The following is a 27,917-nucleotide window of genomic DNA, read 5'->3' as shown; positions in this document are numbered from 1 at the left end:
TACATTTCACACATACAGTTTATTTTCTAGAACATGTTCTTTCCAAAACACACATCTCATATGCAAAGTAATGCAAAAAGTACAAGAAAGAAAGGCTATCTCATACTGAAAAGGATGCAGGTTTCTGAATGATCGAGGCAGTAGCAAATAATGTTTTGCAGACCTCCTGTTTTGTAAAACTTCTCTTTCAGCGTAACAGCAGATTATGGCAAAGGTGATGATAAAAACCTGTTTGTCTCTGTGCTCCTCTCATGACTCAGCTGGGCAATATCTAGTATTAGTGAGCTGTAAAGCACTCTTACATTAGGTCCAGTGTGAGATGTGTACAGCTGCCCACTTGTGCAATCAGTCATTTATTTAGAAATCAATTGACTGAAAATTCTATTTTCGAAACTAGCCCTGTGTCTTTTGTTTCTTTCCTTCAAACAGAAGCCAATTTCTTTTCCAATTTTAAATAAAAGGAGTATCTGCCTCAGAAAAAAAGACCTGGTTCCCACAATTTAAAGCAATTTTATGGCTGTTTTTTAAAGACACAGAAATGGATTTCTTGATGTGAAAGTGCTTCTGGGTAAGAGCATAAACCATAACAATATAATGGTACAAGAAATAGGAGGCTTACATTGCAATAAGGAAGCCTTTAGCTTCAACTCAGGGCTGAATGTACAAACGGCCCAAGGGCAGTGACACACCAGAAGAGCTGGCACAGAGTGATTAAGGCACGTCCAGAGACATTTTGTGAAATGGAAAGTCCAGGCTAGGAGGACTCCTCTGAGGAATGAGTTTGACAGAGCTGATCCAGTGTTTCGTCTGGGAGCCTGGAGTACATCAGACAAGTGCTCCCAACTGTATTTCATGCTTGTGACGTTGTACTTGCTTACGTACGTTCTTCTTCCCCAAAAAAGAATGAGAAGACAGGCAGAAAATTTTCATACATCTATCTTGTTATATCTTAGAATGATTACCTACGCTTCCGTATGTACAGCCTTTCACTAAATGCAGTATTTGAAGGGGTTATTTTGTTTTTAATGTGCAAAAGCTGTTTTAAAGTTGCAGGATAAAACCATGCTAGTTCCTGAGCAACAATTATCAGAAAGGTTTGTTGTTTGTTGCTGTTACCCAAGATGGGGTGTTGTATAAAGACGTGTTGTCATGTCCTGGGCAGCCTGGTCCTATGTGGAATAGCCCTGGCTGGTGTATGATGGTTTATAATGCTTATGGGAGGGCCAGCCAAGATTTTGGAGCAAAGGAGCTCCAACAGAGACCTTCTGCAGGGTTTCCAGAAGGAAAGAGCAGAGCCAGGCTTTTGGCCAGATACTTTCTTGTATCTCTCAGTTACCTTCTAAGTTAGCAAGAAGGTGTTGAAGTTATTTCTGTGTTTGAGTGGCCCAGAGCAACAAGTTTCTGATCACACTGGTGAAAGGAAAACCACTGTGGTGATGGCAAAGGCTGATTTTAATTGGCAGTCCAGTGACCTTGGTAGTTTTCCTCTGACAAGCCTTTCAGTTTAATAGATTGCATCAAGGCTAATGCTTCTTTTGGCATCACTGATATTTTCATAATGCTGGTTCTTTTTTCCCCATATTCTTACCCTTTGATCTCTAAAAAAGAAGATAAATATTCACATTTGTGAGAAAAATATTGTCCTTCTCCCTCCTGTGCCCTTCCTGCAACGGCCAAGCTGGCCTTACTGCCATGTTGGGAATAATGCTGTCAGTGTTCTACCTGCAGGGCAAGTGGCAGCCAAGGAAGAGGCATTCTTCTATTGCAAAAGGTCCTATCATGTGGCACAAGGCTTAAAGACAGGGCATCGCTGAATAATTTTTTTCAGGTGTGTTTTTTCACGGAATTCTTTGGCAGCGAAGTAATAGAAGATGGCATCCAGGCAGCAGTTGAGGTTGGCTAGTATCATTGACACCTGGATGAAGAGGCTGATGGTTTGTTTCAGGAAGCAGTCCACTATCACATGCTGTCTTACCAGGCACTGCAGGCAGATGGCAAGATGGACAGGTGTGAAACATACCAAAAAGACAACAAGGTTGATGATAATGACTCGTAAGGAATCTTCTACTTTCTCTTTGGCTCTGTTTTTGTGATTCAGAAGAATCCAGATGTTTTGTGCAGAGCAGAAAACCATCACTGAGAGTGGAATCAGAAATCCGAAGATCTCCACAGAAACGATGAGAGGGACACTCCAGGCCTCATCTGACATGTTGTGAAAACATTTTAAAGAATCTTTCTTTTGAAACACATATATTGGGCTGCTGCAAAGCCAAGCTACTGCCCAGATAAAACAGCAAATCAAGATTGCCCACCTGGGGGATTGGTTAGCTCGACCTTCAAATGGATGCTTTAAGCAGATGTACCTATCAACAGTAATGCAAACAATGATGAAGATACTGCCATAGGTATTGACAAAGTACAGTGACTGTATAAAGGCACACAGGAGTCCGGGTGCTTCTGCAATAGAGTAGTGCAACTTAAGTGGGAGGGAGAGAAGCAGCAGAACATCTGCAAGTGCCAGATTGATCATATAGACTGAGGTTTTGGTTTGTTTCTTCCAAAAGCAGCAGAATACTGAGAGGGCCAGGGTGTTGAGAACCAAGCCAAGAATGAAGGTGGGGATGGAGATCCCAAACCGGAGGGTCTCTGCTAATCTGTCGATGCTTGTAAAGTTGCATTCTTCACTGATGTTGGTCATCTCTCCCCTAAACCACAGAGAGAACATGTTAGAGTGTGTAAGGCTCCTCTATATACTTGATACATCTTTTACTTAGGCGTGAACTGAATAATTGCATTTTCTAGTATTTAACCTTCAGCATTGGTTAAATTTTGGATTTGCAAGTGCTTTAAATTGCAGTTGATAGCCTCAGGTAATCTGGCAAAGAACAGCAAATGGAAGGCATTGCATCTTGATAGTTCTTAAATATATACATACATCATTTGTGTGGCAAAAATGTTATAATTCTTAAACATATATACATATAAGTCTTAACAAGCTATTCCTTACAAATACTTTCCATAACCTCTTTAGACTAGAATCACATTTAATTCTAATGAAGAAGAAAAAAAAAATAGGTTCAGGTTTTCAGTTAATCTCGACCAAACAGGTAGCTCAAAATAAATTCTAGGAATAAGTGAAGAGCTTTTAAGACAAACTTGATCAAAAGAAGAATCTGCTTCGGAGAGCAGAAAGTGATGTGTAGCTCATAAGCACTAGCAAGTGGTCCTAGACTTTTCTACAGAAGCCAAAAAAACAATTAGTAGAATAATTTTTGTTTACTTAGCTAAAATAGAAAAAGAAAGAGAGAAAGAGCAAGTAGAAATACTAACAGAGGAAGTGTCCATGTGCCTTGCCAAACCTTCTACCTCTGCTTTTCATGCACATGCTGGTGTTGTGCTGGACAACAGAGGGGGGGACTTACTGCAATCAGTGGGTGATAATATCTGAAGTAGATGATCTGGGAATATCTGCATCTGAACAGAGAATGTATTCAGAGTTTAACACGCTTATGCTGGTAAATAATCTTGTTTCCAGCTCAAATTGCTAAAATAACTGGCACACAAATCTGAAGTTCCAACCTAAGAAGTACAGAGTATGCTATTGCTGTATCTGGAAAAGGATCAGTCTAGCCTATCTGTTAAAGGAAATGAAAGTAAACATGATTTAGACAAAAGTAGAAGTTTTAGGCCAAATCCTCCCTCAGATTTTAAATAAAAGAAAAACTGAAAACATGATAATCTAAATGAAGCCTTGGCAGATCATGCCAGATCATTAACTTCTCTGATGAAGTATCTGCTTTTTCAGATAAGGCAAAGGCTGAAGGTCAAAGACACTTGCACTAGAAACTGTAATTGAACTGCACTAGAAATAACTAAATACCACTAGATATACTTGAGATTTGAGCAAGAGCTGTTAAATAGGTAAGGAAATGTTTACACAAAAGCTGGTGAGGCCTGCAGACAGGCTGAATGAAGGTCAACAGGGAGATGCACAAGGTCGCCCAGCCCAGTCCTTATCAGGTTCACCTGGCCACCCCATTGCTAGTATGGATGCGACCTGCAAGGATGTGCTGTTGGCCATGGGGCAAGATCTGGCTGGCATCTCCAGAGGACTGAGCAACTCTCCTCTGAATTTAGGAAATGCAAAAGGAAGTCTGACTGTTATCAGTGGATTTATCTGTCGGAAATGAGAACAAAAAGAAAACCTTGGTTTGTTAGTCAGACTGAGATTGAGTCAGTCTCTTTGAGCTAGCAAGGTGAGGCAGCTGCTTATAAAGTCATGTGATTGTGGTGCATGGTGAGTGAGAGAATGCCACCAGAGCTGGGGATGCACCAGTGCAAGATGTGCCAGGGAGTCACAGGCAGAAGCTGCTGTTACCTGGGCCAGCACAGGTAAGAGGAGATGGGGGTGTGTTGTGTTGTTGTGTGAGCATGTGTGTCCTATGACCAGGAGCACCCATTTAGCTGGGGAGAGATCAGATGGCATGAAACATTTTGGGGGAGAAAAAACAGCTCTTAATCTAGCATTTGATAAATATCAGAAAATTGCTTGTGGCATCCCTTAGAAGTATGAGCTTTGATTCTAACTGTTACTGCATTTGTCATCACAAAATTACAGACAGCACTGCTCCTGAAAATAGTTTCGGAAGGTGTTAGCCAGCCTTTAAAGCCATGGTTTCAGGTGTTCACTTCCAGTGCCTGAAGCTTTTGATCCCATAGCCCACCTCACATTCAAATTTCACATCTCGAGCAACCCACGGGAATTGTTTGCAAACTGTCTGCATGGAGCAACATTTGCCCAAAGTTTCCCAAAGACTCACTTCCATTGACAAATAAGCTCAGGCATCTGATAAGCTTCATCTTTATCACAGCGTCCAAACGATTAACAAAAATACTGAAGCTGAAAGATGCGGAACTGAATACATCTTTCCCGTCTGACAGATCGAGGAGTACCTCAGTGAGTTGATCACTCATGTATAAGTTTCATACAGATAACATTTCCTTCGTTTGGTTATGAGAATTTCTTTATAGACAGTGCCCAAAGCCTGCTCTCCCCACGCTCAGTCAGGGTTGGCTGACTGTGACAAAAGAAAGTCAAATTACTTCTATTTCAAAGACTTTCAGACAAACCTGTGTGGGTTGATACTTACTGCTGAGATGTCGTCTGGGTGCTCACAACAGATTCTGCAGCGGGTGACTCCAGTCCAAATACCGAAGCCAGGCTTAGAGATTTACCATTTCCCAACTCCTCTTCCACTTTCTTAAGAGACAGGCAACGTGTTTTCTCTTCTGAAGAGAATTTTTTCTGCCCTCTGAGAGCGTCCTGAAGAAATTGCCTGCAGCCCCAGGATTGCTTCAGCTTCTGGAAGTCAAAGGATAATGTCAGAGCCTGGACTTAGCGCCTCTCAAGGCAGACTGCATGAGCTGGAGCAGACCCAGTGCTGTCACTGCTCCGCTTGTTCTTAATTCTTCCTACTCAGTGAGGATTTTCCACTTCCTATGCACTATGCAAGTATTCATGGTTTACCAATGAGCAGAAGCTGGTGGTTAAGCTAGCAGCAAATGTAATGACCTAGGAGCACCAAGGTTTTATAGTACTAACTTTCCTCGTTTGTTTTTTTTTTGCAGTACAATAGGGTGCATGAACGGTTTTCATTTTATAGCTCAGATTGGAGTTCATCTGGCTCTAGCTGGGATTCCCACAAGTCTGTATGTTAGCACAGGTTGGGGATGATGAAGTAAGGGCATAGTAATCCATGAAAGCTTCATTCATAGGAAAGTTCGTCATTAAATCTATGACTTACTCTAAGTATAGGTGTAGCTTTAATAAGGAAATGTTAATCAGATGAAAGAACAAAGCAAACCAATCATTCTCGATCTAGCTGTAATATAAAAGAGGAATGAGGGAAATTCAGCTTACTGCTTCAGCAGGGACTTTTACAGCACTTACCATAATTACCCTTTGCTAATTACAAACCACGTAATGTTACTGCTATGAAGCAGTCTTTGATTGTATCTGTTTTCTAGATCATTATTTGTGTTAGATATGTTATTCTCTCATGAATATGCAAGATAACAGAAAGATGGCTTAGTGCAGTAAAAAGTCGTAAGTCCACATCTGCTATATATTTTATCTGTAGCTGGAAAATCTCTTACCACTTTATACTAAACATTTCGATTGCAATGAAATATATCTATCCTTATCTCTGAAACTAAAAATCTTTTCATTCTCTAAGACAAACCACACTACATAGTTCATTAATTTTTTTTATCCTTATAAGAAATAATTATCAGACAAGCCTAACAATAATACTCTGCACTCAATGCTAGTGTTTAATTGCTGGAAAAAAAAAATCAATTAAAAGACAAATTCTTTTACCTGAATCTTAGCAAGAAGTTCAGCAGGATTGCTTCAGTCCAGGTTGTTCTACAGAACACGAGAGCATTTGCTTAAAGACCATGCTCTGCCAGTACTCTTACTAAATAACCACATCCTTCTTTCCTTCTCACTCTTTTTTTTTCCTCCCTATTTCAAAGGGCACAGCTCTGTGTTTTGTGTTTCTTTATATAGATGAGTGAAGGTGAGAGAGTGTAAAGGCTTGAATCCTCAGCTGTTTCCAGCAAGTAGTTGGCATGGGGAGAGCAGTTTGTCCCTGGAGCCAGGCCTGACTGTGGGCTGGCCTTCACTTGGTGTGAAGCAGCCAAGAGCCGTTACAGGTATGTGGTGACTACCCCCAAATTGCAGATTGTTCATTGTGCTGGAGGGAAGATGGACAAGTAGAAAGTTGTAGGAGAGACAGTCATAGAAAGAGGGCTTTTCCCCCCAGTTCTGTCCAATTTGCATGCTGGAAATCAGCGGTTCTGCACTCAGCTGCTTCTGAAAGATTCAGCTACTTATGTGTGCGCAGCTGTTAAACTATTTAAAGCCAATTCGGGTGTTTGGTTCGTGGCTGGAAGGCAGCAAACAAATGCTTATTGGCAGGAGGAGCGAGGTGTACCTGGTAGATAACGTGTGAGTCACACCGTAGCCAGGACACACTCTCAAAATGTGCTGTCCCTCAAACTCCCGAGACACACAAAGCTTTCAGAGATTTTTCATCATTAGCACTTTCCTAACGGAGTGTGAAGGTCTTCCTCTGCTTTGGGAGCTGTCATTTAATGTACAGCATTTGGAAAGGTAATAGTGCTTACAAAGAGTGAAACAGCAGAAAAATGGGAGCGTCAATCCATTGCCATCTTCAGGAGCTAACAGACAAGGGTGTAATGCTGAGTTGGACTCAAAGCTGTTGGTCTCAGTCCCTAGTTGGCTGTGGTCTGGAGGCAGGGCTGTCAGGTGGTCATGTTTGCACCAAGTGACATAATACACAGGAGAGAAAACATCACTGCTGATCGATGACATAGTGATGTTCTCTTAAATAATAACTGTGCCCTCACACAACAGAACTGTAAGAAGAAAAAACCCTAAATATAGTGTCATATATATAAAATATATAAATAAGTAAATATATATGTACACACATATATATATGTGAAATTTGGCACTTCACATATATGAATAGAAGCAGTCCGCCTCTGGACCTCCTCTGGTTGGAGTGTGAAACTCACCTGCTGGTGCCAGGAACCACCGCTGTGTGTTGTGGTAACTGCTGGCTGCTCATTTACCTTACACATTGCAATACTCCAAACTTAGGGGAAAAAAAAAAAAAAAAAGGTAGCTCTAAATAGCTCTAAGTGACATTTTTCACATTGCCACCTGTTTTTGGAGGTAATTTAATCTTTATAGAGAAGTTCTGTTCTTACCACAGAAAAAGTAACGCCAGTACTGTGGCAATTTCTGAACACTTTTTTTCTACCTGCAAATGAGATTGGAAGAAAAAATAAAGGAAAATAGAGAACCCAAGCAAAGCTTGAGTAGAGTTTGTAACAGGATTGCATAGCTGAGGAAATAAAGCTAGTGCGATTCATAATGTTTTAGAAATATGTTATAGAACTGAGAGGCTCTAAGGGCTTTCCAACTTCTGTCTTCTCTGAGCTGTGGGCTAGCTATGGGTCACAGCAACAGACCATTATAAGTCTGAAGTCGTGAAAAGAAATCTAAGAGTGCACCTAAACATTAACTAAACATTTTGCTCAAGGAGGCTGTGGATGCCCCATTCCTGCAGGCATTCAAGGCCAGGCTGGATGTGGCTCTGGGCAGCCTGGTCTGCTGCTGGCGGCCCTGCACATAGCAGGGGGTTGGAACTGGTTGATCACTGTGATCCTTTTCAACCCAGGCCATTCTATGATTCTATAATTAAAAATGCACTTTTATACCCAGGAGTGGATTCATTGCTCATGGCTCTGCAAATTTCCCCCTTGGTGATGCTTGGCGAAGCAGAACTAAAAAATCAGCATTTCTGCACACCGACCGCATGGTTGCTAAGTTGGCAGTTTGCTTGTGATATGTGTGGGTGCATCGCTTTTATGTAAGCACATAATTTGTTGGTACACAGATAAGTTGTGCTTTTGCAGGCTAGCTCTTCATTAAAAACTAGTACAGCTTAAATCTAGAGCATGTCTAATCTGGGCAAGCTGTGAATGACTCACTGCCATACCTGCAGATAGATTATCAGCTGAGAAATTAGAGCTTGTTTCCCCTTCTCTTTGGTGGCTGCTTATTTAATTTTTCCCAACAAGTGCTATGTGTGATCATGCTCAGCAGGGGATATTTCTGTGAGTTTGGTGTTCCCAGTGCCTTTATCACCCTGCTATCCTGCTTACTAAATGCTTAATTCTAGAGATGCAGGCAGATACGTACACCTCTAAGGTTTTTGATGGGAAGGAGATAGGATGTTATTGTTTGCTTCAGTTTTTTGCTTCTCTTTTTTCTTTTTTTTAAATTAACCACAGAAATGTGGTAAATGCCTATTACTAGCCCTGCCTAGAGACAACAGTTTCATCAACCTTATCCTTTTGCTCTTAGTGTACTGCAGCTAGAAAACAAATAGTGGTCAGTGGGAAAGGAATAACCTAAATAATAGTCTGAGTAACTAGAACAAAATATACAAGCGAACAACTTACAAAGCTTATGGCAAAGATAAGGCTGAGAGGCTGTTCAGCCTGGAGAAAACAGAGGGGGGATTTTATCAATGCTTATACGTTTGTGATGGGTGGGAGTCAAGTGGGCAGGGCCGGGTTCTTTGCAGTGGTGCCCAGCAAGGGGCAATGGGCACAAACTGGAACACAGGAAACTCCATACAAACACAAGGAAGAAAACTTCTTTGAGGGTGACAGAGCCTTGGAATAGGCCGCCCAGAGTGCTGGTGGGGTCTGCTTCTCTGGAGATACTCAGGACCTGCCTGGACACTTTCCTGTGCAACCTGCTGTAGGGAAGTTGCTTTAGCAGCGGGGTTGCGCCCAATGATCTCCGGTTGTCCCTTCCAGCCCCTGCAATTCTGTGATTCTGTGGGTTTCTTTAGGGACTGCTGATTTTTCTCCATGTTTTATCCTTTATGTGCAAGTGCTGCTGTTGCTAAACCAGGTAGCACTTGTCATTTTCAAGGACTCAAAGCCTGTTTCAGAGGAAACACATCCATACATTGCGAAACCACATTCATGAATGCTGCTGTTCTTTTTTTAGTGGAAAATGTATCGAAGCAAATTTGCAGTTCAGCTTTCACAAATGTCTAAAATATGTGTTTGTTTGTATTTAATGGCAAGAATGGAATGAGCTTAGTTTCAGATCTAGAATTAGGATGCCTAAATGCAAATGAATCAGATTTCAAAGATGAGGTCTGACAGATTTCTGTGCCACTCTGGAGGCGTGTGTGACTTGCTCTCCCAGATAACTATAGAACATAGACTTAGATATCCAGAACACAGAGTCAGGAAAAGAGATTGCCAGTGAAGAGCTGAAAGGTGAGTGAAAAACTGTGTTCATCCTTGGGAAGAAATTCTGGATGCGATGAAGAAGTGGAAGGTTCATCAGCCCAGACCTGAGTCTAAGCCCATCTCAAAGTAATCTTCAGTGGTGTACTGTGAGTGGCATCTGATATTTTTGTGTGTCATAATGGTTTCAAATACTGGATGTATAAATTGAGTTAAGATAATAAGTTGTCTTGTTCTGAGCAGGCTACCATTGCTTGCTACCACAAAATTGGCCTCTTTTTCCTAAAAGGCTGTTTTCTAAGTTCAGCTCATCAAGTGCACTCATGGAAAGGAGAACTATCCAAAGAGCCAGTGATGGGGAACAGCCAAATTCAGCCTCTGAGACATAGAGATCTTTAATGGCAACAAATACAGTAGCTCTTGGAGCTGGCTGTCTGTGAGTATAGAACTACAGCAGTAATAATTCTGAGGCACAAATCCTCAAGCTGTATCTGATCCAGAAGTTCAACAACAGGACACCAAGCATACGGTGTGGCATCTTCCTCATAGCTTCAGAGGGCCACAATACATATCTGAGAGACAGAGCAGCTTGCATCTTGCCAAAGCACTTCTGATCATGGATGTACCAAAAGGCTACAACTTCTCTTGGCTATTCATAGCCAGACAAGCTGTGAGCTCAGCCTAGTGAAACTGTAAGAATAGACGCAGGGCTTCTTGAGTGAAGAATATACACAGAGCTAGCTGCACAATTGTGCTTTGCAGCCTGCTCCAGTGAGATTTTCCAGCACACCCCTCTTGTGCCAGCTGAGAAGGTTTGTGGTTACCCTATTGGCTTTGGTGAAGCCCAGGGCAGATGCAGCCTACCAAAATGCACATAATTCTTACAGTGTTTCCATGGGATTTGTACAGAGCGCATCTTTTGAGGAGCCCCTTGGAAAGGGAAAAATGTGAGGTCACTGTGTTGATCTTCTAAAGTAGAGAATAACTTCTGTTTTATGAAGATGCTATGCTTACCAAACAGTGGCACTGCTGGGGGAAGTGGTGTACAAAAAACCTGAGGTTTCAAAGGAAGCAATGGCAAATTTCACATCCATCTGGTAAAAAGAAACAATGATTTGCAGCAGTGTGGATATGAGGCACGCTGGGATCTGAGCAGGTGGAGCACACAGCTCCTCGGCAGGTCTCTGAGCTCTCAGGCTCCTGTGGGTTACAATGTCATATTGCAGGATATTTCTCCTGCCAGACACTATGTGGTTCTTAGACATTATTCTTTTTCCTCACAGCAGGAGAGATCAGATCAGAAAGTGATGTTACGATCACAGTCTCAATCATAGATCATAATAAATAAATGGCATGTCGAATATTTTCCCTTCAAAGACTACAAATATTTTCTTTGCGTTTCAGTTATACCTGACCACTGTTGACTATTGGAAGTCAACAACCTTCACTACAGTCTCGCACAGAGTGAAGAAAAGTGGCAGCAGCCGTGCTACCCACACCTGCCTTGCACAGTCATTCCTGTACTTCGTCTGGAGCTGCCTTGTCTGCAGGGTTTAAGCATACCCAGTGTTATGACTTCCTGAAAGATGTAGTTCTGTTGAATGGCTTGAATAGAAAAAGTGCTGACTTTAACAGAAACTGCACTTTTTTCCCCCCCAGTTTTCTGTAACATTTCCTTATCCATCTTTCCTCAGTGTAGGGACTGATATTTCTGGACAGAAAGCCTTACACAACCAAGTCCATAACTGCAATGGGCTGGAGTTGAATGATCACAGGTTTGCCTAAAAGCAACATTTCCCCCATCTGTGATGTGGCCTAGATTATTGCAGATAGAGTGAAGTCTGCCATTGTACATCTCTGAACTTCTTTGCGAGAGGTCCACTTGGGAATTTTTGCTCTTCACCACCCTAGAAATGTGTAAATGTTTATTACTAGCAAGCTGCAGTTCATGGTTTATCTTGTGGTTAACAGGGTTTATCTTGTGATACCAGGTTAGCAGTATTTGATGGGAAGGGGCAGGTGGATTGCTGCTTGAGGGTGGCTGGGATTTCCCTCTTCTTGCACTGGGTGCACCTCAAGTCTGGAGGGGCTAGATGGGCAAGTGCTCCTTTTCAGCCCTTGACAAGGTAGTGTTCTCACGTTTTCGAATGCACTGATCACCAGAATTGCTCAATGTTGTACAAGAGTGGGACCTCATGAAAGCCACGGCCCGAAGCAACGACTAATTAATGTTATCTCAGCACTGCTATATGTGTGTGTCTTCCACACTGCTTGCCAGCTCACTTGTTGAGAGTGAGAAGGACGTATGAGAGCATGAGAAATCAAACCTAGTTTGTGACTAATAGATCTGATAGGGATCCCTAAGTAGTGATCATACAGCAGATTGAGATCCCCTCAGGAGTTTAAGAGCATGAACATTAAAAATAGCCTTACTCTTCGTGGTCTCCTGATTGAAATTCTTCTGACGGTAAGCCAAGAAAGCTGTTACTAATTTAATGCAAGACTATTTAATAGCAGAAATTTCATCTGCCTCGCACCTGTATGCTATGGAAGTCTAAAACACATTGTAGCTAGAAAATGGGTGTTTATCTCTTTCCTTCTGAGCCAATGCCACTGAAAGGAGCTGATTCCAGCTAAGGAGCACTGGGTTGAATATAAATTAGTATACTGCGAAAAACATCACTCAAACTGTCTGCATTGAGATGTTTTTGGATCTTTGCAGAATATGCTGCTTCCATTGCAGTTTAAAACACTTTTCCATGCTATAATCATCTCTTTGTTGTTGTTCCCTGTTTAAGGCAATTTGGTCACTGTTACAGAAGGTTTGTGAAGATGTGAAACTGCTGACATAGAGCAAGCCTGAAAGGGAAGCCACAGCTTGCAATCTCTATCGTCTCAGAACCCAAACGCAAGTTTTCAAGGCAGTGCCATGCATGTAGCCAGATGGAAGCATCAAAGCCCATTGCCCTTGAGCCCATTTGTTCCCATCCTGCATTGGCAGCGCCCTGTGGGCACATTAAGTTCCTCAGCTCCAAGAGAAAGAAGCCAGAGCCTGTTGCTGTCCACAAAGAACATCTCCTGTGCTCATTTGCTGCTAGGTTGATGAGCAAAACTGCCTTGAAAGAAGCAGACATAAAATAAGAGGTAAATCATTTTCTCTTCAAACTAAGTGTATCTTAGCTAACAGTTATTCTGGGATTCCATAGGGAAAAAGAGAGTAAAATCAATTATTCAATATGTTTCATTGATGTGTGTTGTCTTTGCATTCTGGGATTTTCCCATTGTAGCTCGTGTAATGCTGAGCTGCCACTACATTTTTACTGCTTTCAGACCCATGTGTTTTCAACTATGCTTTAATGTTTGGTTGAGCATGTCTCAAAGGGTTGCGGAGGAACGAGACCAGCTCTGACACCACACAGAACAATTAAAATGAGTGGTGCTGCCCAAGGGACAGGGGTGTGTGAGGCATGAGCTGAGGCTCATTTTTCATACTGGTGTTGCCTCAGCTGGATGATGGCAATTAGTATGCCTGTAGCTCCCGTGTTGGCTTAGCTTGGTGTTTTTCTTGAAGTTTCTGCACAAATTACTCTTGTCGCAACCCAAGTGCACTGTCAGGGTGCACATTTCAATGCACACCACCCAGTTTGTGTCCCCTCGTCTTGGCACTTAGATTTCTGGGTATGAGAATGAGAATGTCAACCTTGCTGCTGCCACAGTGTATCCTGAGAAATCCCTGAGCACCAAAATCCCAGATTTAATTACTGAGATGTTTAATGTGGAGATGCCATGAGTGCTGCTGAGAAACAGAAAGTGCCCAAGAGGAGCTAGTCAGATGTGACCAAAAAAAAAAAAAAGTAGTAATAATAAAAAAATGAAAAAGAAAGCTTAAGAAAATGCTTACAAGGAGTGATTCCTGCCTTTACTTGAGATAGGTTGGAGTGGCTGCCTCTATAGGTGGAGGAAATACAACCCGACAGTGCCATCTTGAGGAAGTGGACAAGAGGCGTCAAGGTGGGTTTTTGTTCTTGTGATTCTCCCTCTCTCTCGATATAGAGATGTATATGTATATCACATTTTGTTCTGGCTGCCTGCCACTGGCAAGTGTGTTTACACTCAAGTTAGAGTGAACAAATGGCTTCGGAAGTAAAATTGCACTTCGTGTGCATATAATGATGCCACTTACAATGATAACCTTCCAGCTTTCTGCTGCAAACCAAGTTCTAGAGGTTTATTTGTAATGTTGAAAAGGTCTATTCCCTTTATCACAAGTGCATTCTTATAAACAGCCTGTATTGAAAAGCCTTTCAATATGAAGAGAATCAAGAAGGCAGTCTGCAGGAAAGTAAAAAACCCCCAAACAAATGAGAAGAGCCTCTCAAATTGCCAAACAGTAGTGGAGTGGCTGAAACTGCCACGCAACCAAAGACAGGCATTTTCTGAACAAAGAGTTAAGCAACAACAACAACAAAAATCTTATGGAACAGAAGTAACTTTACCAGGTTGATCTCTCTTAGGGTGGTTGCTAAGGCCAAGACACTTGTAGAGTGATTGTTCCAAGGCAGATGGAAAACTCATGAAGGTAGGCCATTGGATAGGAATTTAATTGTATTCTTGCCTTGAAGTCTTGTGTTTTGTACTCCTCGCTGACCACAAGGGTTAATTTGTATAAACACACCTTGAGTGACATATCTTGGTCTTAGCAGAAAGGGACTTCAGATTCTTAGAGCGGTCCTTCATGGACCTGTGCTCATCAGCCATCAGTGTAGTCAAAGCAAGTCAGACAGCTGGAAATTCTTTCTCCAGTGTTGCTCCTGTGATGCTTAAATTTTCTAGGCCAGAGGAAGAAGTTCCTTTGCAAACCATTTCACTGAGTCTAAACCTACAATTGGGATTGTTCTTAAGCACCAAGATATACAGTGGCAGCTGTGCAGATACTCCTACAATTCTGCCTTAGTTTTGGCATGGTGAGCTTGTTAGTCAGTCACTAGTGAAACATAAAAGCTCAGCTTGCTCATCACTTCAGCCTTGGCAGAGTTTTCCTGGTGAAATGAGAGCCATCTGGAGTGCCCTGTGGTGCATGGTACTAACATTACACTGTACCTCTGCAAATCTTAGCATTCTGCTTTGTTTAACAAAACAAACAAACAAACAAACAAAAGCCTTAAACTGAAGTTAATTTAACACCACAACACACATCCTCACAGCTTTGACTTTCTGAAGGCAGCAGTTGTATTCCTGTGTTTGCACAGCTAGCCATGCAGCATCTGTTACTTCTCTCTGATCTCCCTTAGCAGTAGGTGGGAATGCCAGCCTTCTGCAGCCTGAAGGAAGGGGCTCTACCCTTCTGCTTCTCATTCATCTCTGATGACTTACAGTCAGAAAATTGGTGCACAAAAGAGCAAATTAACAATTGTGTGAAAAAGCAGTTGATTTTTCAGATTTTTATGTAATCTTTGTACTCATAGGAGCTAGAATAACTCATAACGCTGCAGAACAAATGGATGTAGTTTATGAATGAATGAACATATTGCTTTATAATGATATTGCTTTATGTTGTCACATGTTACGAAAACTACTTTCTCTGTTCGCAGCCTCCTAGGTATTTCAGATGGTACTGACAAGTTTGATGAATGGTTTGGGAAAGGAAGAATGCAATGTGTCATAAAGTTGTATGCATAGTTTTACATGTGGGTTCTAGGTCTTAGAGCAGCTTGGAGATGGAGCATGACTAGATATGAAATGGAAGGTTATGTAGGAAAAAAAAAAATCAATATAGTTATAGAATAAGCAATTGTTTAAGGTTCTGGGGAGCAGCGTTCAGTCTTGCGTGCCTCTCCTAAAAAAAATACAGAGAGGAAAATACAGAACAGCCCAATTCAAGACAGTAAAACAGGAACAAATACAGTGAGATACTTCGAAATGCAGAAGTGGCTGAGCACAGAGTACAAATGCTGAAGTGTGGAGAGCATAAATAGATCTTCAAACACATTCATAGTAGCTATTAAGACAAAGGAAGTAGGTATTGCTATATCCTCACTGCAGATCAGAAAAGAAATAATGGCTTTACACTGCAGCTGGAAATGCTCTGCTCAGAAACTAAAAGAAACTCTTGTAGCTGAAGATAGCTGAGCACCAGAAATACCCCTTGCTGGGAGGTGTTATTAAAAGAAAGTTAGACACATTTCTGCTTGTTGTAACACGGGAATGCTTCAGGTCGCCCTTTTTTAGATTGCCTTTTCTTGCCTTTTCTGCAAGCCTGTGTTTTCACATGCAAAAGACTGGGTTGAATTAAAGGCATTGCCCTGTATAATGTGACAGCTGCATGTGTGTTAGTACTGAGGGTGCAAAGAAGACCCTAGCCAATTAGGCTCCTTGAGTACCAATCAGTGTAATCCCAGTGACATTAACTCTAACCTTTGTATGAGTCCTCTTTATTTTCTGCAGGTTGTCAGTAACCCTTTGACCAGTGACATATCATTGGATTTAATTATGCTATGCCTAATTTTGAATGGATTTGCCTCCTCATCTCAGCCTTGGCTGTCAGCAGTCACCCTGCCCATACACACCATTACACTTTATAAAAAGCATCCAAAAAGTAGACGGATACAGAAAAGGGGAGGGAGAAAGAAAGAAAGAAAAAAAGGATGTGATGAAGAATTACTGCTATTTTTCTTCAGATACATCTTTGCCACGTGTCATTTGTAGACAAGAGTATGTGCTACTGAAGAAGACCTTTCTGGGCTACTCTCAAGAAACTGAGGTAAAGGAGCATGGATCTTATTTTTGTGTTAGGTCTTAAAGAGTTGTTTAAAGGGTATTACTTCTAACTTGCACTGCTAATTCTGCCTGGTTAAAAACAAAAGGTAATAGCTGCATGAAGCTTTTTGTCCTAGAAGGATAGATCATTTGACATCATTTGACTAATGTTTAAAGATCTGAATATATATTATTCTATTGCCAAAAGTACTGGTGCTGTAAAAGATGAGGGTAGAAATATCATGCAGCTGCAGCAGACAGATGCAGATCTGAGGCTTGCTGCTAATTGTTGACCAAGTCACTCTTTTGTGGATCATAATTTAGTAAATAGCCACAAGGAAGATGGTGTGGTCAGCTCTCATCTCCGTGCCTATAAACTAATGACACTTTTTTTCTTCATTTTGATATGCCCAATTATGTAAGATGAATATTTAGATAGTGTTGTACATGTGAGGGAGTTTCTTCAGCAGAGCTTGTTTAGCTCTTCTCCAAACCCTGGTATATAAAGCAATAGTTACAACAAACATGATGCAACCAAAGCTAGTAAAATCACGATGAAACAGGACCACTCACCTTCAATGTTCTCCATTCTTCTTGGCTCTCTCCAGTTCTTAATGCATTTCCTCACTATCGTGATGGACTGCAAAAAGAGATTTTTGTCCTCTTTTCTGTGCTTGTTGTAGGAGACTCATCAGATCTGGACAGTGGAGAAGGGGTTTGATTAAAATCAAATTCATTCTGATAGGTGCTGGCTGCAGCTCATGAGATAGCATGTAGTCAAAAGACAACTTTTTGTGACTACAAAGAGAGAGAAATTAAAATTACAGCTGATAATCATGGGACAAGGACGTGAAGATGTACTCTTCTGATATATACAACAATAGCTTTGAGAGCTTTGTCAGGATGGATTTCAAGAGGCGTGACAGAATTTGCTACTGACAGAGGTCAGGCTTCCCTCTAGTGGTTTGTTACCTTCTGCACAGCCCCATAGCATAGCTAACTTGGGCCTTTTACATTTCATAGCTCTCCCTAGCTTTTGACAGGTGTATGTGGGTGCAGGTGTTTGCCATTCAGAGCAGCCTGCAGCTCAGCAGGATGTACCTGGTGAGACCTGGCTGCAGTTGGCCTCTCTTGCTCTGGCACATATGGGGACATGAGTGCTGACTGTGCTCTGAAAAATAGAAGTCAATAATCTGTTTGGATTTCTAGTTTTAGAAGATAATTCTATGTGTATACAAAGTGATTCCGTTTACTCACTGAAGGCAAAAATAGCTCCTGATGGGCTGTTATATGCAAAATGAGACCTAAAGCACAGACCCCAGTAACCTGGGAAGGCTTCTGTAGGCTTGCAGTCCATCACAGCAAGGGTGGCCTTCTTTTCAGCTTTGCAGTTTGGTGCCAAGGCCCTGCATCTGTCCTTTCCTGGGCTCAGACTCTGCTCATTATGCCGTGTTTGTGTAGGTGGCATTACAGCTGGGACTGGGCCAGCAGAGGACGTGCTGGAGTCACATTTCCCACCAGCCTGAAATCACTAATAAAGTATGATGGACTTATGTCTGAGCCAAAGGAAAAGCCTCTGCTTTCCAGTGACTGAAGCAGATGTCCTTAAAATACCCAATCAGTGAGAAGTGTAGGAACACAGCTTCTTCAAATACTGGTAAAGGTAACTTAGAGACAAATTGCTGCATTGCAAATCAAATTCAACCAACCTACCAAAAAAAACCCACCAAACCCAGTAAAAGCAAAGCAAATACTGCCCTAAGCCTGGAAATCCCAACTGGAGAACACTGACTGGATCTTCTGGCCCATGCAGAACATCTCTCCCATCTTCTCTCCCATGCAGAATCAGGAGTTCAGGAAAATAAAGCAGTTTATACGAAATAAGGCATCTGCTAAACTAACAGTACCTTCTGTTCAGAATTATTAGTCATGGGGGACTCCTAATTTCTCTACTTTTGCAAACCTTATGCATCAGGAACTGAACTTACATAAAAGTTTTTGTCTTTCCCCTCATCCAGCCCACAGCCTCTGCCGTTTCTCCAGATTCTTACTTGCTTTCTTTTCCCCTTACATCCTTTGTGTGCTGCTGCTATGTTTTGTCACCAGTTTAGGGAAGAAAGCAGAAGAAGGCAGTTTTCTGTCCACACTAACGTGCCATTAGTAAATAGTAAATTAGTAAATTTCACTGGAGACTGAGAGTTCACAACATTTTCTCTCAAATCAGCATTATTACAAATAATAGAGGATGATTCATGGCGAGTTTTTCTTTGGCTAACATTATAAAATGAACCTTGAAATATTTTTCCTTCCTTCCTTTTTTTTTTTTTTTCTTCTTATTTCTGTGTGACAGCTTTGTGGTCTGCAGATATTGCTGAAGTAACTAACATCTCACATTTGTTGGTCTTGAACTGGTTGTTTACTGAGTGAAATAATTTAATAGCCTGAGCTTTGCTGGTCAGACATAGGCTGCTCTGGCACGAGGTGGAGAAGCAAAGGGGCAGATAAGGAAGCTGGAAGATTGGCTCTACTCCCATACTGCACCTTGGTGTGATGTTGGCTGTGGAACTCAGCAGTAAACCAGGGCGGAGAGGATGACCTGATCACTGGAGTTGGGACTTCTCCTGCTGTGCTTGTTGTTGAAGGTGGGCAGCTTGGAGGAGCAGATGTGGAATAACCGTTGCACTGTCCTGGTGCCTGCCTAAGCATAAGGTGATTAGAGGTCCTGTGAAACCACGCTGGCCCTGTGTTAGTGTCTGATGGAGGTTGCTGGCCTTTGCTGACATTGGAAAGGTGGGTGAGGTTACTCCAGAAATAGCACTAACGCTGCTTTTAGAGAAAAGCACTGGATTTTCATGACACCAAGGCTCCCTGCTGCCTGTATCAGCACAGGTTATAAACATGTTCAATAGCAAGAGGGTAAATACAGGCTTGAGGACAAGCTCTAGCAGCTGCTGCACTTACCTGTGAATTCATCTTCCTGATAAGAGAAAGTGGGTGGTTTTCAGTTGCATGCATTCTCCCCAAAGTACATCTGTCAGCCCTGCTGCTTGCCCTTCATTCCACAAACCGCTGTAACTGCAGGGCGGCTGGAGGCTGTCAGTGAGGCTGTGGAAAGGAACAGGCTTGCGCAGATCAACCCTTTCACAAGGTTATGGCTTGAAAGAAGATGGTCACATGCTGTGGTTTTAACATCTGTCCTGTCATAAATCCGCTGTGATGATTCGGTTTGTCAGTGTGCTCACACCTCCAAAAAGTGGGGGTATAGGTTCACAGGCAGCCAGTCTTATGGGAAGATCTGACTTTGGTGTTCCTTTTCTTAATAAACATAAGGTGACCACCACATCTTGGCTTTAGATTAGGGATGGTTCTCTGAAAAGGAAAGAAAAAGAATGTGAGAGGCAGTGCTAAAGACAGATAGGAGTAAGGTACTGCTCGCAGAATTCTTTTTTCTTGCATTTGTTGTGTTTGCTTTTTTGTTTGTTCATTTTGCTTCCTATCAACTCCCCAACACAGTTTCAGGTGCATGAGAAGAAGCTCTTGTGGTTTCTCCTTCTGTATTTCTGGGTGATGTACGATGTGGGAGCTGAAAATGGAAGGAACTTGGCTGAGCACAAAAGTGACAAATGTTATTTAGCATCTTTATTTCACACAGCCCTGTCTGAAAGCAGAGCAGCAATTCGTCTTTCCCTCAGGTTTGCCAAAAAAAAAATGAAAACAAAGTAACAGCTGAATAGGGAAATGTTTCAAGGGAAGCTAGAGTGAGATACCAGGGTGTTGTGTGTCTATGAGAAAGAGGGAAGTGTTGAAATACACCACTGGAGAAAAATCAGCCTTGGGTCATCCTGTGCTGCTCTGCCAACCAAAAGTGTCACCTGCTCTTCCTAAGGAAGTACATCCACCATCCACCCACCAGAGAAGTTACAGATGTGCCAGCAGGTGCTCTCCTCCTGGCTGCACAGCGGGTCCCTGGGGTTTGCCTGCTGCTGGGGGTGGGAACGAGGCCCCTGAGGTCATGGGTAGTGCCACTCAGATCTCATATGGTCATTGGCCACAACCTGAAAGGGAGCAGCCCTGAAGTGGTTAAAATTAAGGTCTTAATTCTTCTCTCATTACACAGTTGCCACTGAGAGAAGTAGGAGAGCGTTGAACGTTTATATTGTTTATATTGTTGACCGGAGCAGTGAAATATCCGATTTACTGTAAGAGTGTAGATTGAAGAGGAATCTCTTTTTTCCTGCCCCAAGATCACTGCTGGCTGTTAGCAGCTCCTGCTGGTGCTGCCCTGCCTGTGCTGGCTGCTGAACCGTTGCTGCCTTTGCTGTGAAGCTAGATAAGATCGTGTATTTCCTTTCCTTCCACCACCCAGGGCTGTCCTCAGAAGAAATGGTCAAATAATCCTTGGTACAGACAGCAGTATAAACTTAAGCAGGCCGTGAAATGGCTCTGGCAATGTGGAGGAGCAGTGCAATCCACTGATGGTGATGGTGTGCACACTGATGTCCTGCCTGTACAAAACACAATGTCTCTGTGCTGGAGACATGAAGCAGGGCCTCTCTGAACCCCAGAGAAAGGCCCACCAGTCCTTCTGTTCCTGCCTGGTGCAACGTGACTTCTGGTGGCGGATCCCATTTTTACGTGCTAACAAGCGGCTTTGAGCTGTGATACCCACAAGGCCAAAAGACCTACAAAGTTGTCTGAGCTGGTAACAGTCTTGCTTGAAAAATGCCAAACTTCAGCTTAACCTAGTACAAACTTCTATCTGGCCAGGAGGGCTACACTGGTAGAAAAAAATTGCCAGAGAAAAGTGACATGAGAGCTTTGAAACTGATAAGCTGCTGACAGAGCACTGTATTTCAGGCAGATAGGGCTGCAGGTGCTGCAGCCTGTTAGTGCCTTCATGGAGGGCAAGGAGCACATGGTGTCAGATGCTATCCCTGGCTGGTGTGTGAGCTGCCCATGTGGGACAGCTGCTCCCATCGCAGTGACTCAGTGATGGTTCTGAGCCCTCATTCAGAAACTGAGGCACATAGGAATGCTTCTGAGTTGGGCTAACAACTGTGAGCCACCCTGATTTTCACTTCCCCAGCAGTGCCCTCTTTCTGTCTTCGATGAAGGCATCTCTGAACTGTGTCATAATCTCTTGGTGAGAGCTTTCGCACTTTCCCCCTACACCTGACATTCAGTTGAACTCTCATTTTTCAGTCAGCTGCCCCAACTGTGCTTGGCAGCAGGGTTCAGTTAAAGTGTGACAACAATGGAAAGCCCCAGGCAGGAAAATTGGTGTGAGACATCACCAGACTTCAGCGAGTGACAGCATGAAAGCTGGAGGTTATTTTGGATGTTATACTATGGTGTGCCTGTGTACCAGTTTGTGCAGCTACCTCTCGTGTGCTGCAGCATCTCTTCATGTGCTTGATTTGATTTTCTTCAGGTGATTTGATTTTGGTAACTTGTCCATTCAGTGCTTGTGTGGAGTGTGAGCTGACTGCCCTCAAACAATTATAGAATGATTTGGGTTGGAAGGAACTTACTGCTCACTCATTTCCAACCCCCTGCCCTGGGCTGGTTGCCCTCCACCAGATCAGGCTGCCCAGGGCCCGATTCAACTAAAGCCTCCAGAGCTGGGGCACAGCTTCTTTGGGCAGCCTGTGCCAGTATGTCACCATTTCTGAGTACAGAATTTCTTTTCTTCAGGCCGCGGTGGATGAAAGGGTATCTTGTCAACAAGCGGTCATGTCCCCCTCATCTTCTGGTGGTTACTGAGCTCACCAGAGGTGCTGAAAAATAGGAAATTGCTGCTGCTTCCTCACTGCTTGATACATCTCTTAAACCTTCTGCGTGTGAGAACTTGGCCAGATGGTTACAGGTTTGGAAGGAAGCTCAAAAGCTTTTAGATGGAAAAGGCAAGCAAGCTGAACAGCATAATCCAGTATTCTGGCTGGGGAGATGGAGTGTGTTTCTCCATCGTGCACTCAGTGCATGTGCCACATATCTCGGCCCCAGCACAACCAAATCCCTGACTGCCCACAACTCCCCCTGGACAGCCCCTGTCAAACAGTTCAGAGTAGAGATTTGGGGCCTGTTTCAAAGGGACAGCACCACACCGCTCCAGCGTAGCCTTACTGTCCCATCCGCAGCCCCACTGAGCATTTGAGGCTTTTCCATTGTGTGCACCTCACGCCTTGATGTGAGGTTCGTGTGGTTAGAAAATTTGGCCACCTGACCAAGTGTTCATGGTGTGTATTTTGTGCAAGCAGCTGCTGGAGGAAGGGGTGTTACTTAGAGCGAGACGGCTGAGCAGAATCTGCTGAAAATACTTTGTAGTCAGCTTTGTGTCTCCCCCACCCATTTAATTAGCGGTTAGTGGAGGAGCAGTATTTTTTTTCCTGCTGCATCTAAAATAACTGTTTGGTTTGTGCAGTGCTTTCACCTCTGAACAGTTGGTGAGGCTGCAGGTTCAGAGAAAACACTGGCAACCTGCTATTCTTCCAAACCTGCTCCCTCAGCACACAAATCCCACACAGAGGAGTGAATCTTGAAGATTAGTTAATTTTTATTAGGGAGAAGCCCATCAAACTAAACTCACAAAAGTATCCTGCATGTATGTCAATGCAGCAGTGCAGGAGACCCATCAGCACACAGGGCTAGGGCCTCACTGCACCTTGGGCTGGGGGAGGGAGGAGATACCTATCTGTGCACACAGTGCTTTGATGTTTGCTGAGAAAAGGAGGGAGCAGAAGCAGGGAGAAACCAGCCTCCTTCAAAGGTGCACTTTGTCATCAGAACCTCTTGTCATCCCACTCTTCACTGTGCTGTGAACATAGGCTGGATGTTGCTTGCAGATTTTCATGATGACCGAGCAGCTTTCCCCATTGCTGTCTGAATCTCTGGTAAGTGCAGTGAGAAGCTGCAGCACCCAGAGTCTGACCAGCCTTTGCTCCCATCCTGCCCCGGTGAACGGAGCGCTCTGCCCAGTGGTTGCCTGCAGCAAGGTCTCTCCATGAGGGGTTTCTTCCTTTTGCCACTTTTCTTGAGCAGGAGGATTCAAAGCTGAGCTGGGTCTGGGGCTGGAAGGCAGCAGCAGGGCTCAGCCTACAGGCAGCTGGAAGCCCAGTCTAGGCTCAGGAGGGATGGGTGGAGGTGTGCAGCTGGTTTACACATCCCACCTCAGAGCACGTGCTGTTGTTTGAGCATCGTTATGGGGGAGCTGGTTAGTTGTTTTTCTCCCCTGCTGTTTGTAAGTGCATCATGGGGTTCCTGCAGTGCTCTGCTTTTGAAGATCCCAGTCTCTGTTGCAGCCCGTGCTCCCTGCTTGTTGCTTAGGCAGCAGAGGCAATGAGCTGTCCCCATCAGGGACAGAGAGCAAAGTGGGTCTCATCACCACTGGATCCTCTGATGTTTCCATTTAGCTCAATAAGAGGAAGAGCTCATTGCCAGTAATACAAATTTATTTAGATTGGATACTTTGGAAGAATTTGTTGCTACTTTCTTTAGAGAATTATTTACACTATAATGTGGATCTGACTCCATTTACAGAGTTGTCATTCCCACCCACCCCAGCTCTTTGGATAGTATTTTTAATGCAGTTTGACTCAGATGCATTCAGTGTGAAGCTTTTTCCCCTATACAAACAATTGCAGTTCCTTTTGACCCCATTTTTCTACTGATCACCATTTTATTGCTGTCATACAGTCCAAACAATGCTGTAAACTTGACTAAAGCATCTGCTTCTGGGACTGGGTGTTTATTACTAAGAAAAGACATTTGTGACATAAAACCATCCACCTTACTTCTTCTGCAACGGTTTCGCTTTGAGATTTTTTTTCCTTTTTTGATATTTCAAATAATTCCTGTTCATTTGTCAAAGCTACATCAAAACTGGCCCAAGGTAGGGGGATGGACAGTAAAAACTTTTCCCACTGATTGTACTTGCTGGGGTTTATGGGGAAATGATTCTATGATTCTATCTTACTCTGATTTGGATAAGGCAGGGAATTGTCACTGATGATCTAGATTGTTGCATGAGCATCTGGACTGCTGTGGTTGTCTGAATGAGGGCTGATTTTCATGTATGAATCTTTCCCGTCAGTAGAAAGTCCCTCCATCACTCTCACACAAAAAGAGATACCTCTACATTTGGCAATGTTGTGTTATTACTGGGAGCTGAACTTCAGCTGCTTCTCCTGAGTCAGATTTGGACCTCGCGAGTTTGGGAGACGCTTCCTGAAATTCCTTGTTTACAAAGTAGTAACAAATAGCATCCAGGCAGCAGTTCGTGTTGGCAAGGACTGAGGCAAGGTGAACAAAGTCATTAACCTTCTGTATCGCAGGGCAACTGGAGCTGAAGGAGTCCAGTAGAAAGCGAAGGAGATGCCCAGAGTAAACAGGCAAAAAACATACGATAAACACAGCCATGTTTGCTGTCACGATGTAGACAGCCTTCCTGATTAACCTTTCCTCGTGGCAGTTTTCGTTCTTCATTCTCATGAGCTCTGCAATGACTTGTGTGGAGCAGTAAATCACGACGATCAGTGGTATGAAGAACCCTCCGATAATAGCACACAGCGTGATGACAGAGGGGTTGACAGAAGATTTCTCAAAGCAAAAATCATCATGCTCTCGGTTTTCCAGCGTTTTAATGAGGGAAATCACACAGATGATGACTATCCAAAGAAATCCAGATGTAAAAGCTGCCTGCAGTGGTGACCGCAGTGCTCTGGCTTTCAAGGGATACTTGATAGCCACGTACCGGTCGGCTGCTACAACAGTGATGATACCGATGCTCATTAAGCGGTTTATGAAATAGCCACCTTCCAGAATCAGGCACCATCTGTCTACCTTCATCTGTTGGAACTGGGATAATGTTTTAAAAGGTAAAGTGAAGAGCAGTAAGCAGTCAGCCACAGCCAGGTTGACCATGTATACTCTGGTTTCCGTCCACTTGCTGAGCTTGCAGCAGAACACCCATAGCGCCAATACGTTCAGCAAAACGCCCAACAGCAATACTGGGATGTAAACACACAACTGGACAAGTGGAAAGTTTTCGTCAGCTGTGATATTGCAGCTGCTCTGGTTCATTTTGGAGATATTAAGAGGCACAGTTCCTGGAAAAGCAGATTATATTTTTTAGAAGCTAGACTATGACTGAATCGGTGATTAATTCAGATAGTACTTCATGGGCCTCAGAGATTTACCAGCAGTGAAAATGAGACAGAGCAGATGATACTGCAGAGCAGAACTGTCTACGGGGCACCTGGTGGGAAGAGATAAGATGGGACATGAGCCTGGTCAGTTGTGGAGGGGGCAAAAAGCATCTCTCACTGCATTCCATACAAGGCGAATGGCTAGCAGAAGGCAAGGCTGGAAAATGACTGCTTCTGTTTTAGGCCAGACTCAGATGAGCCAGAAGCAGGTATTCTGCAGCTGGAAGTTATGTGAACTGTTACAGCTCGTTTGGCAATGGGAAGGGGATGCCTAAACTTGGGTCTCATCCCTCCCATCATAGTGGTGCTCACAAGAAGCCAGCCAGCATCCTCACTGCTCAGAATGCTCTGGGAGACGTGCTGCAAAGAGACAGCTGTCCTCTCCTTCGATCCTGTGCTGTCATCACTTCTTATTAGTGAAAAGAGCCATTATTCATCTATCTCTCATTATTTTAGCTGCCATCGAGTACTATCTTTAGTCATAACATTTTGTAGTTTGCGGCAAGAATCAGAGATAGGTCTGTGGGCTGCAGGCTGTCTTTCAAGGATTGTGAAAGTTGGTCCTAATCTCTGAAGTAACAGAGCAATCTGCCAAAGTGCAAGAAAAAAAAAGGCATGGCAAGAGATGGGATCAGCCACCATGTAAAATACAATGGTGAACTGAACATGATCTGGTGGGTGTTTTTTCACCCAAAGGGCCATGCTGCTTCTTGCCTTCCTGCTTTGGAAGAGTTAATGCAGGTTCATATTCTGTGCTGCCCTGTGAGACGTGGCCACAAAAACCCTGGGAGGTATGAGATGTGAGGGAAACATGGCTCTGTGTGTGCAGATTCTCTGGGCTCCAAGCATTCTGGCTAAGCCATCTCTAGGGCAGTGCTGCAGCCTCTGCGGGAGCTGCAGCTCTCAACCAGTTTTGAAAATCATTCTGCCAAGTAACCCTGCTGTGAGGGAACGTGCACTGCGGGTACCTGCAGCAGCTCTGTGTTTTGGATACAGGGAACATTTTGAGACCAGAAGAAATAAGGGAAATGGGTAAATTGTAATAGACAATGGGGAGATTTAGCAAAGGTGGAGGCTACCCTTTAGCATCTACAGCATGTCTACTGTGGCTAGTATCAAAACGAGATTTGAAAATGCACAAGCTCCATTCCTCTCCCAGTTTCTCCACCACCAGTTGGGTATCCCACCATAGATGGAGAAAGGCAATGCCTCACAGAGCTCCAGTAACCGTGCCAACAAATAACCAGGATGGATTACCTGCTCGCTCGTTGTCCTTTGAGAGGTCGAACGTTCCTCCAGTCTGGCTGTGGTGCAGCGTGCAGTGTGCTGAGCTCTCCCAGCATGTGAGGTGCTCTGTGATGACCACTTGAAGGTGGTTGTGGCAGCAACAATGCTGGTGGAGGAAGCATCCCCACCCCTCCTCAATGCATTTCCCCGGGGCAGAGCTTCCTCTGCTGCTGTCGCTGCCATGGCTCACACCACCCCCTATTGACTGAGGAGCCCATGTAGTAGCCCTGTGGTAAGGTGAAACGTTCATAAGCCATGTAGTCCTGCAGACGTTCCTCTGGCGATGGAGTGACTTTGGGTTTTTCCTTCAATTCACTTCCAGTGCCCAATGCCTCGCTGGCATCCATCAACCTTTCTCGCCCAACAGGCTGTGCGCGCTGCCCGAAGAGAACGTGTTGTCCTGGAGGGTCCCTGAGATCCTCTCTCTGCTGCCTGCTGCTCCCTGTGCTGAGCCCCAGGATGGAGCAGCCTTGGTGGACTCCTGGTCCCGTTCACCCAGCTGTGGGAGTGCTGAAGGCTAAGGTTTGCAGACAGTTTTGTGTTTTTCGTAAGTGTGTTTCAGTCTGAATCACAGTAATACTTTTCTCTTCCACAGTTCTTGTCAACCAGTAATTCTGAGAAAACCTGGCACGGTGACCCTTTGACCCCCAGAATTTACATCTGCCCTGTGGTGCAGGCACCTCTTGGCCAGGGGCTCCATGACAGCCATCCACTGCAAGTCCACCTACTCAGTTGAGGGGCTCAGCAAGCTCAGAGGTCCTGTTATCAGTACCTTGAGTTGCTGTTTTGGGCAAACCCTTCCAA

The 27,917-nt window shown here is 43.7% G+C and overlaps 2 protein-coding genes and 1 long non-coding RNA gene across 9 annotated transcripts; 1 reads left to right on the top strand and 2 right to left on the bottom strand.

Annotated features, from left to right (window-relative positions):
* GPR55 (G protein-coupled receptor 55) lies at nucleotides 1-19,727 on the bottom strand. Of its 3 annotated transcripts, XM_090147165.1 has the most exons (4): nucleotides 19,585-19,727; nucleotides 17,197-17,320; nucleotides 5,151-5,362; nucleotides 1-2,705 (listed from the first exon to the last, which is right to left on the bottom strand). In XM_090147165.1, exon 4 carries the CDS (start codon nucleotides 2,696-2,698, stop codon nucleotides 1,778-1,780), a length of 921 nt encoding a protein of 306 aa, XP_090003291.1. In that variant the 5' UTR covers nucleotides 2,699-2,705; nucleotides 5,151-5,362; nucleotides 17,197-17,320; nucleotides 19,585-19,727; the 3' UTR covers nucleotides 1-1,777. The 3 variants fall into 3 exon arrangements, with proteins under 3 accessions (XP_090003291.1, XP_090003292.1, XP_031452291.1); XM_090147166.1 differs by lacking the exon at nucleotides 19,585-19,727 and having other exon boundaries at nucleotides 17,197-17,642; XM_031596431.2 differs by lacking the exons at nucleotides 17,197-17,320; nucleotides 19,585-19,727 and adding an exon at nucleotides 6,380-6,582.
* LOC116230959 (uncharacterized) lies at nucleotides 4,080-27,845 on the top strand. Of its 5 annotated transcripts, none has more exons than XR_016469558.1 (6): nucleotides 4,080-4,392; nucleotides 12,666-13,011; nucleotides 13,800-13,878; nucleotides 14,382-16,627; nucleotides 27,481-27,635; nucleotides 27,709-27,845. It is a non-coding gene; the product is annotated as an uncharacterized LOC116230959 (long non-coding RNA). The 5 variants fall into 5 exon arrangements; XR_016469560.1 differs by having other exon boundaries at nucleotides 14,382-14,446; nucleotides 16,545-16,627; nucleotides 27,481-27,839; XR_016469559.1 differs by adding an exon at nucleotides 6,572-6,717 and having other exon boundaries at nucleotides 27,481-27,839.
* LOC116230958 (G protein-coupled receptor 35-like) lies at nucleotides 22,794-27,340 on the bottom strand. Its single transcript, XM_031596434.2, has 2 exons — nucleotides 27,084-27,340; nucleotides 22,794-25,727 (listed from the first exon to the last, which is right to left on the bottom strand). Exon 2 carries the CDS (start codon nucleotides 25,699-25,701, stop codon nucleotides 24,754-24,756), a length of 948 nt encoding a protein of 315 aa, XP_031452294.2. The 5' UTR covers nucleotides 25,702-25,727; nucleotides 27,084-27,340; the 3' UTR covers nucleotides 22,794-24,753.
* Nucleotides 27,846-27,917: the final 72 nt, after the last annotated feature.

Source organism: Phasianus colchicus, chromosome 10 (assembly GCF_987193195.1).
Source record: "Phasianus colchicus chromosome 10, bPhaCol1.hap1.1, whole genome shotgun sequence".
Classification (NCBI taxonomy): domain Eukaryota; kingdom Metazoa; phylum Chordata; class Aves; order Galliformes; family Phasianidae; genus Phasianus; species Phasianus colchicus.
The sequence above is the reverse complement of the archived record's forward strand: the minus strand, read 5'-3'. Positions and strand labels throughout refer to the sequence as shown.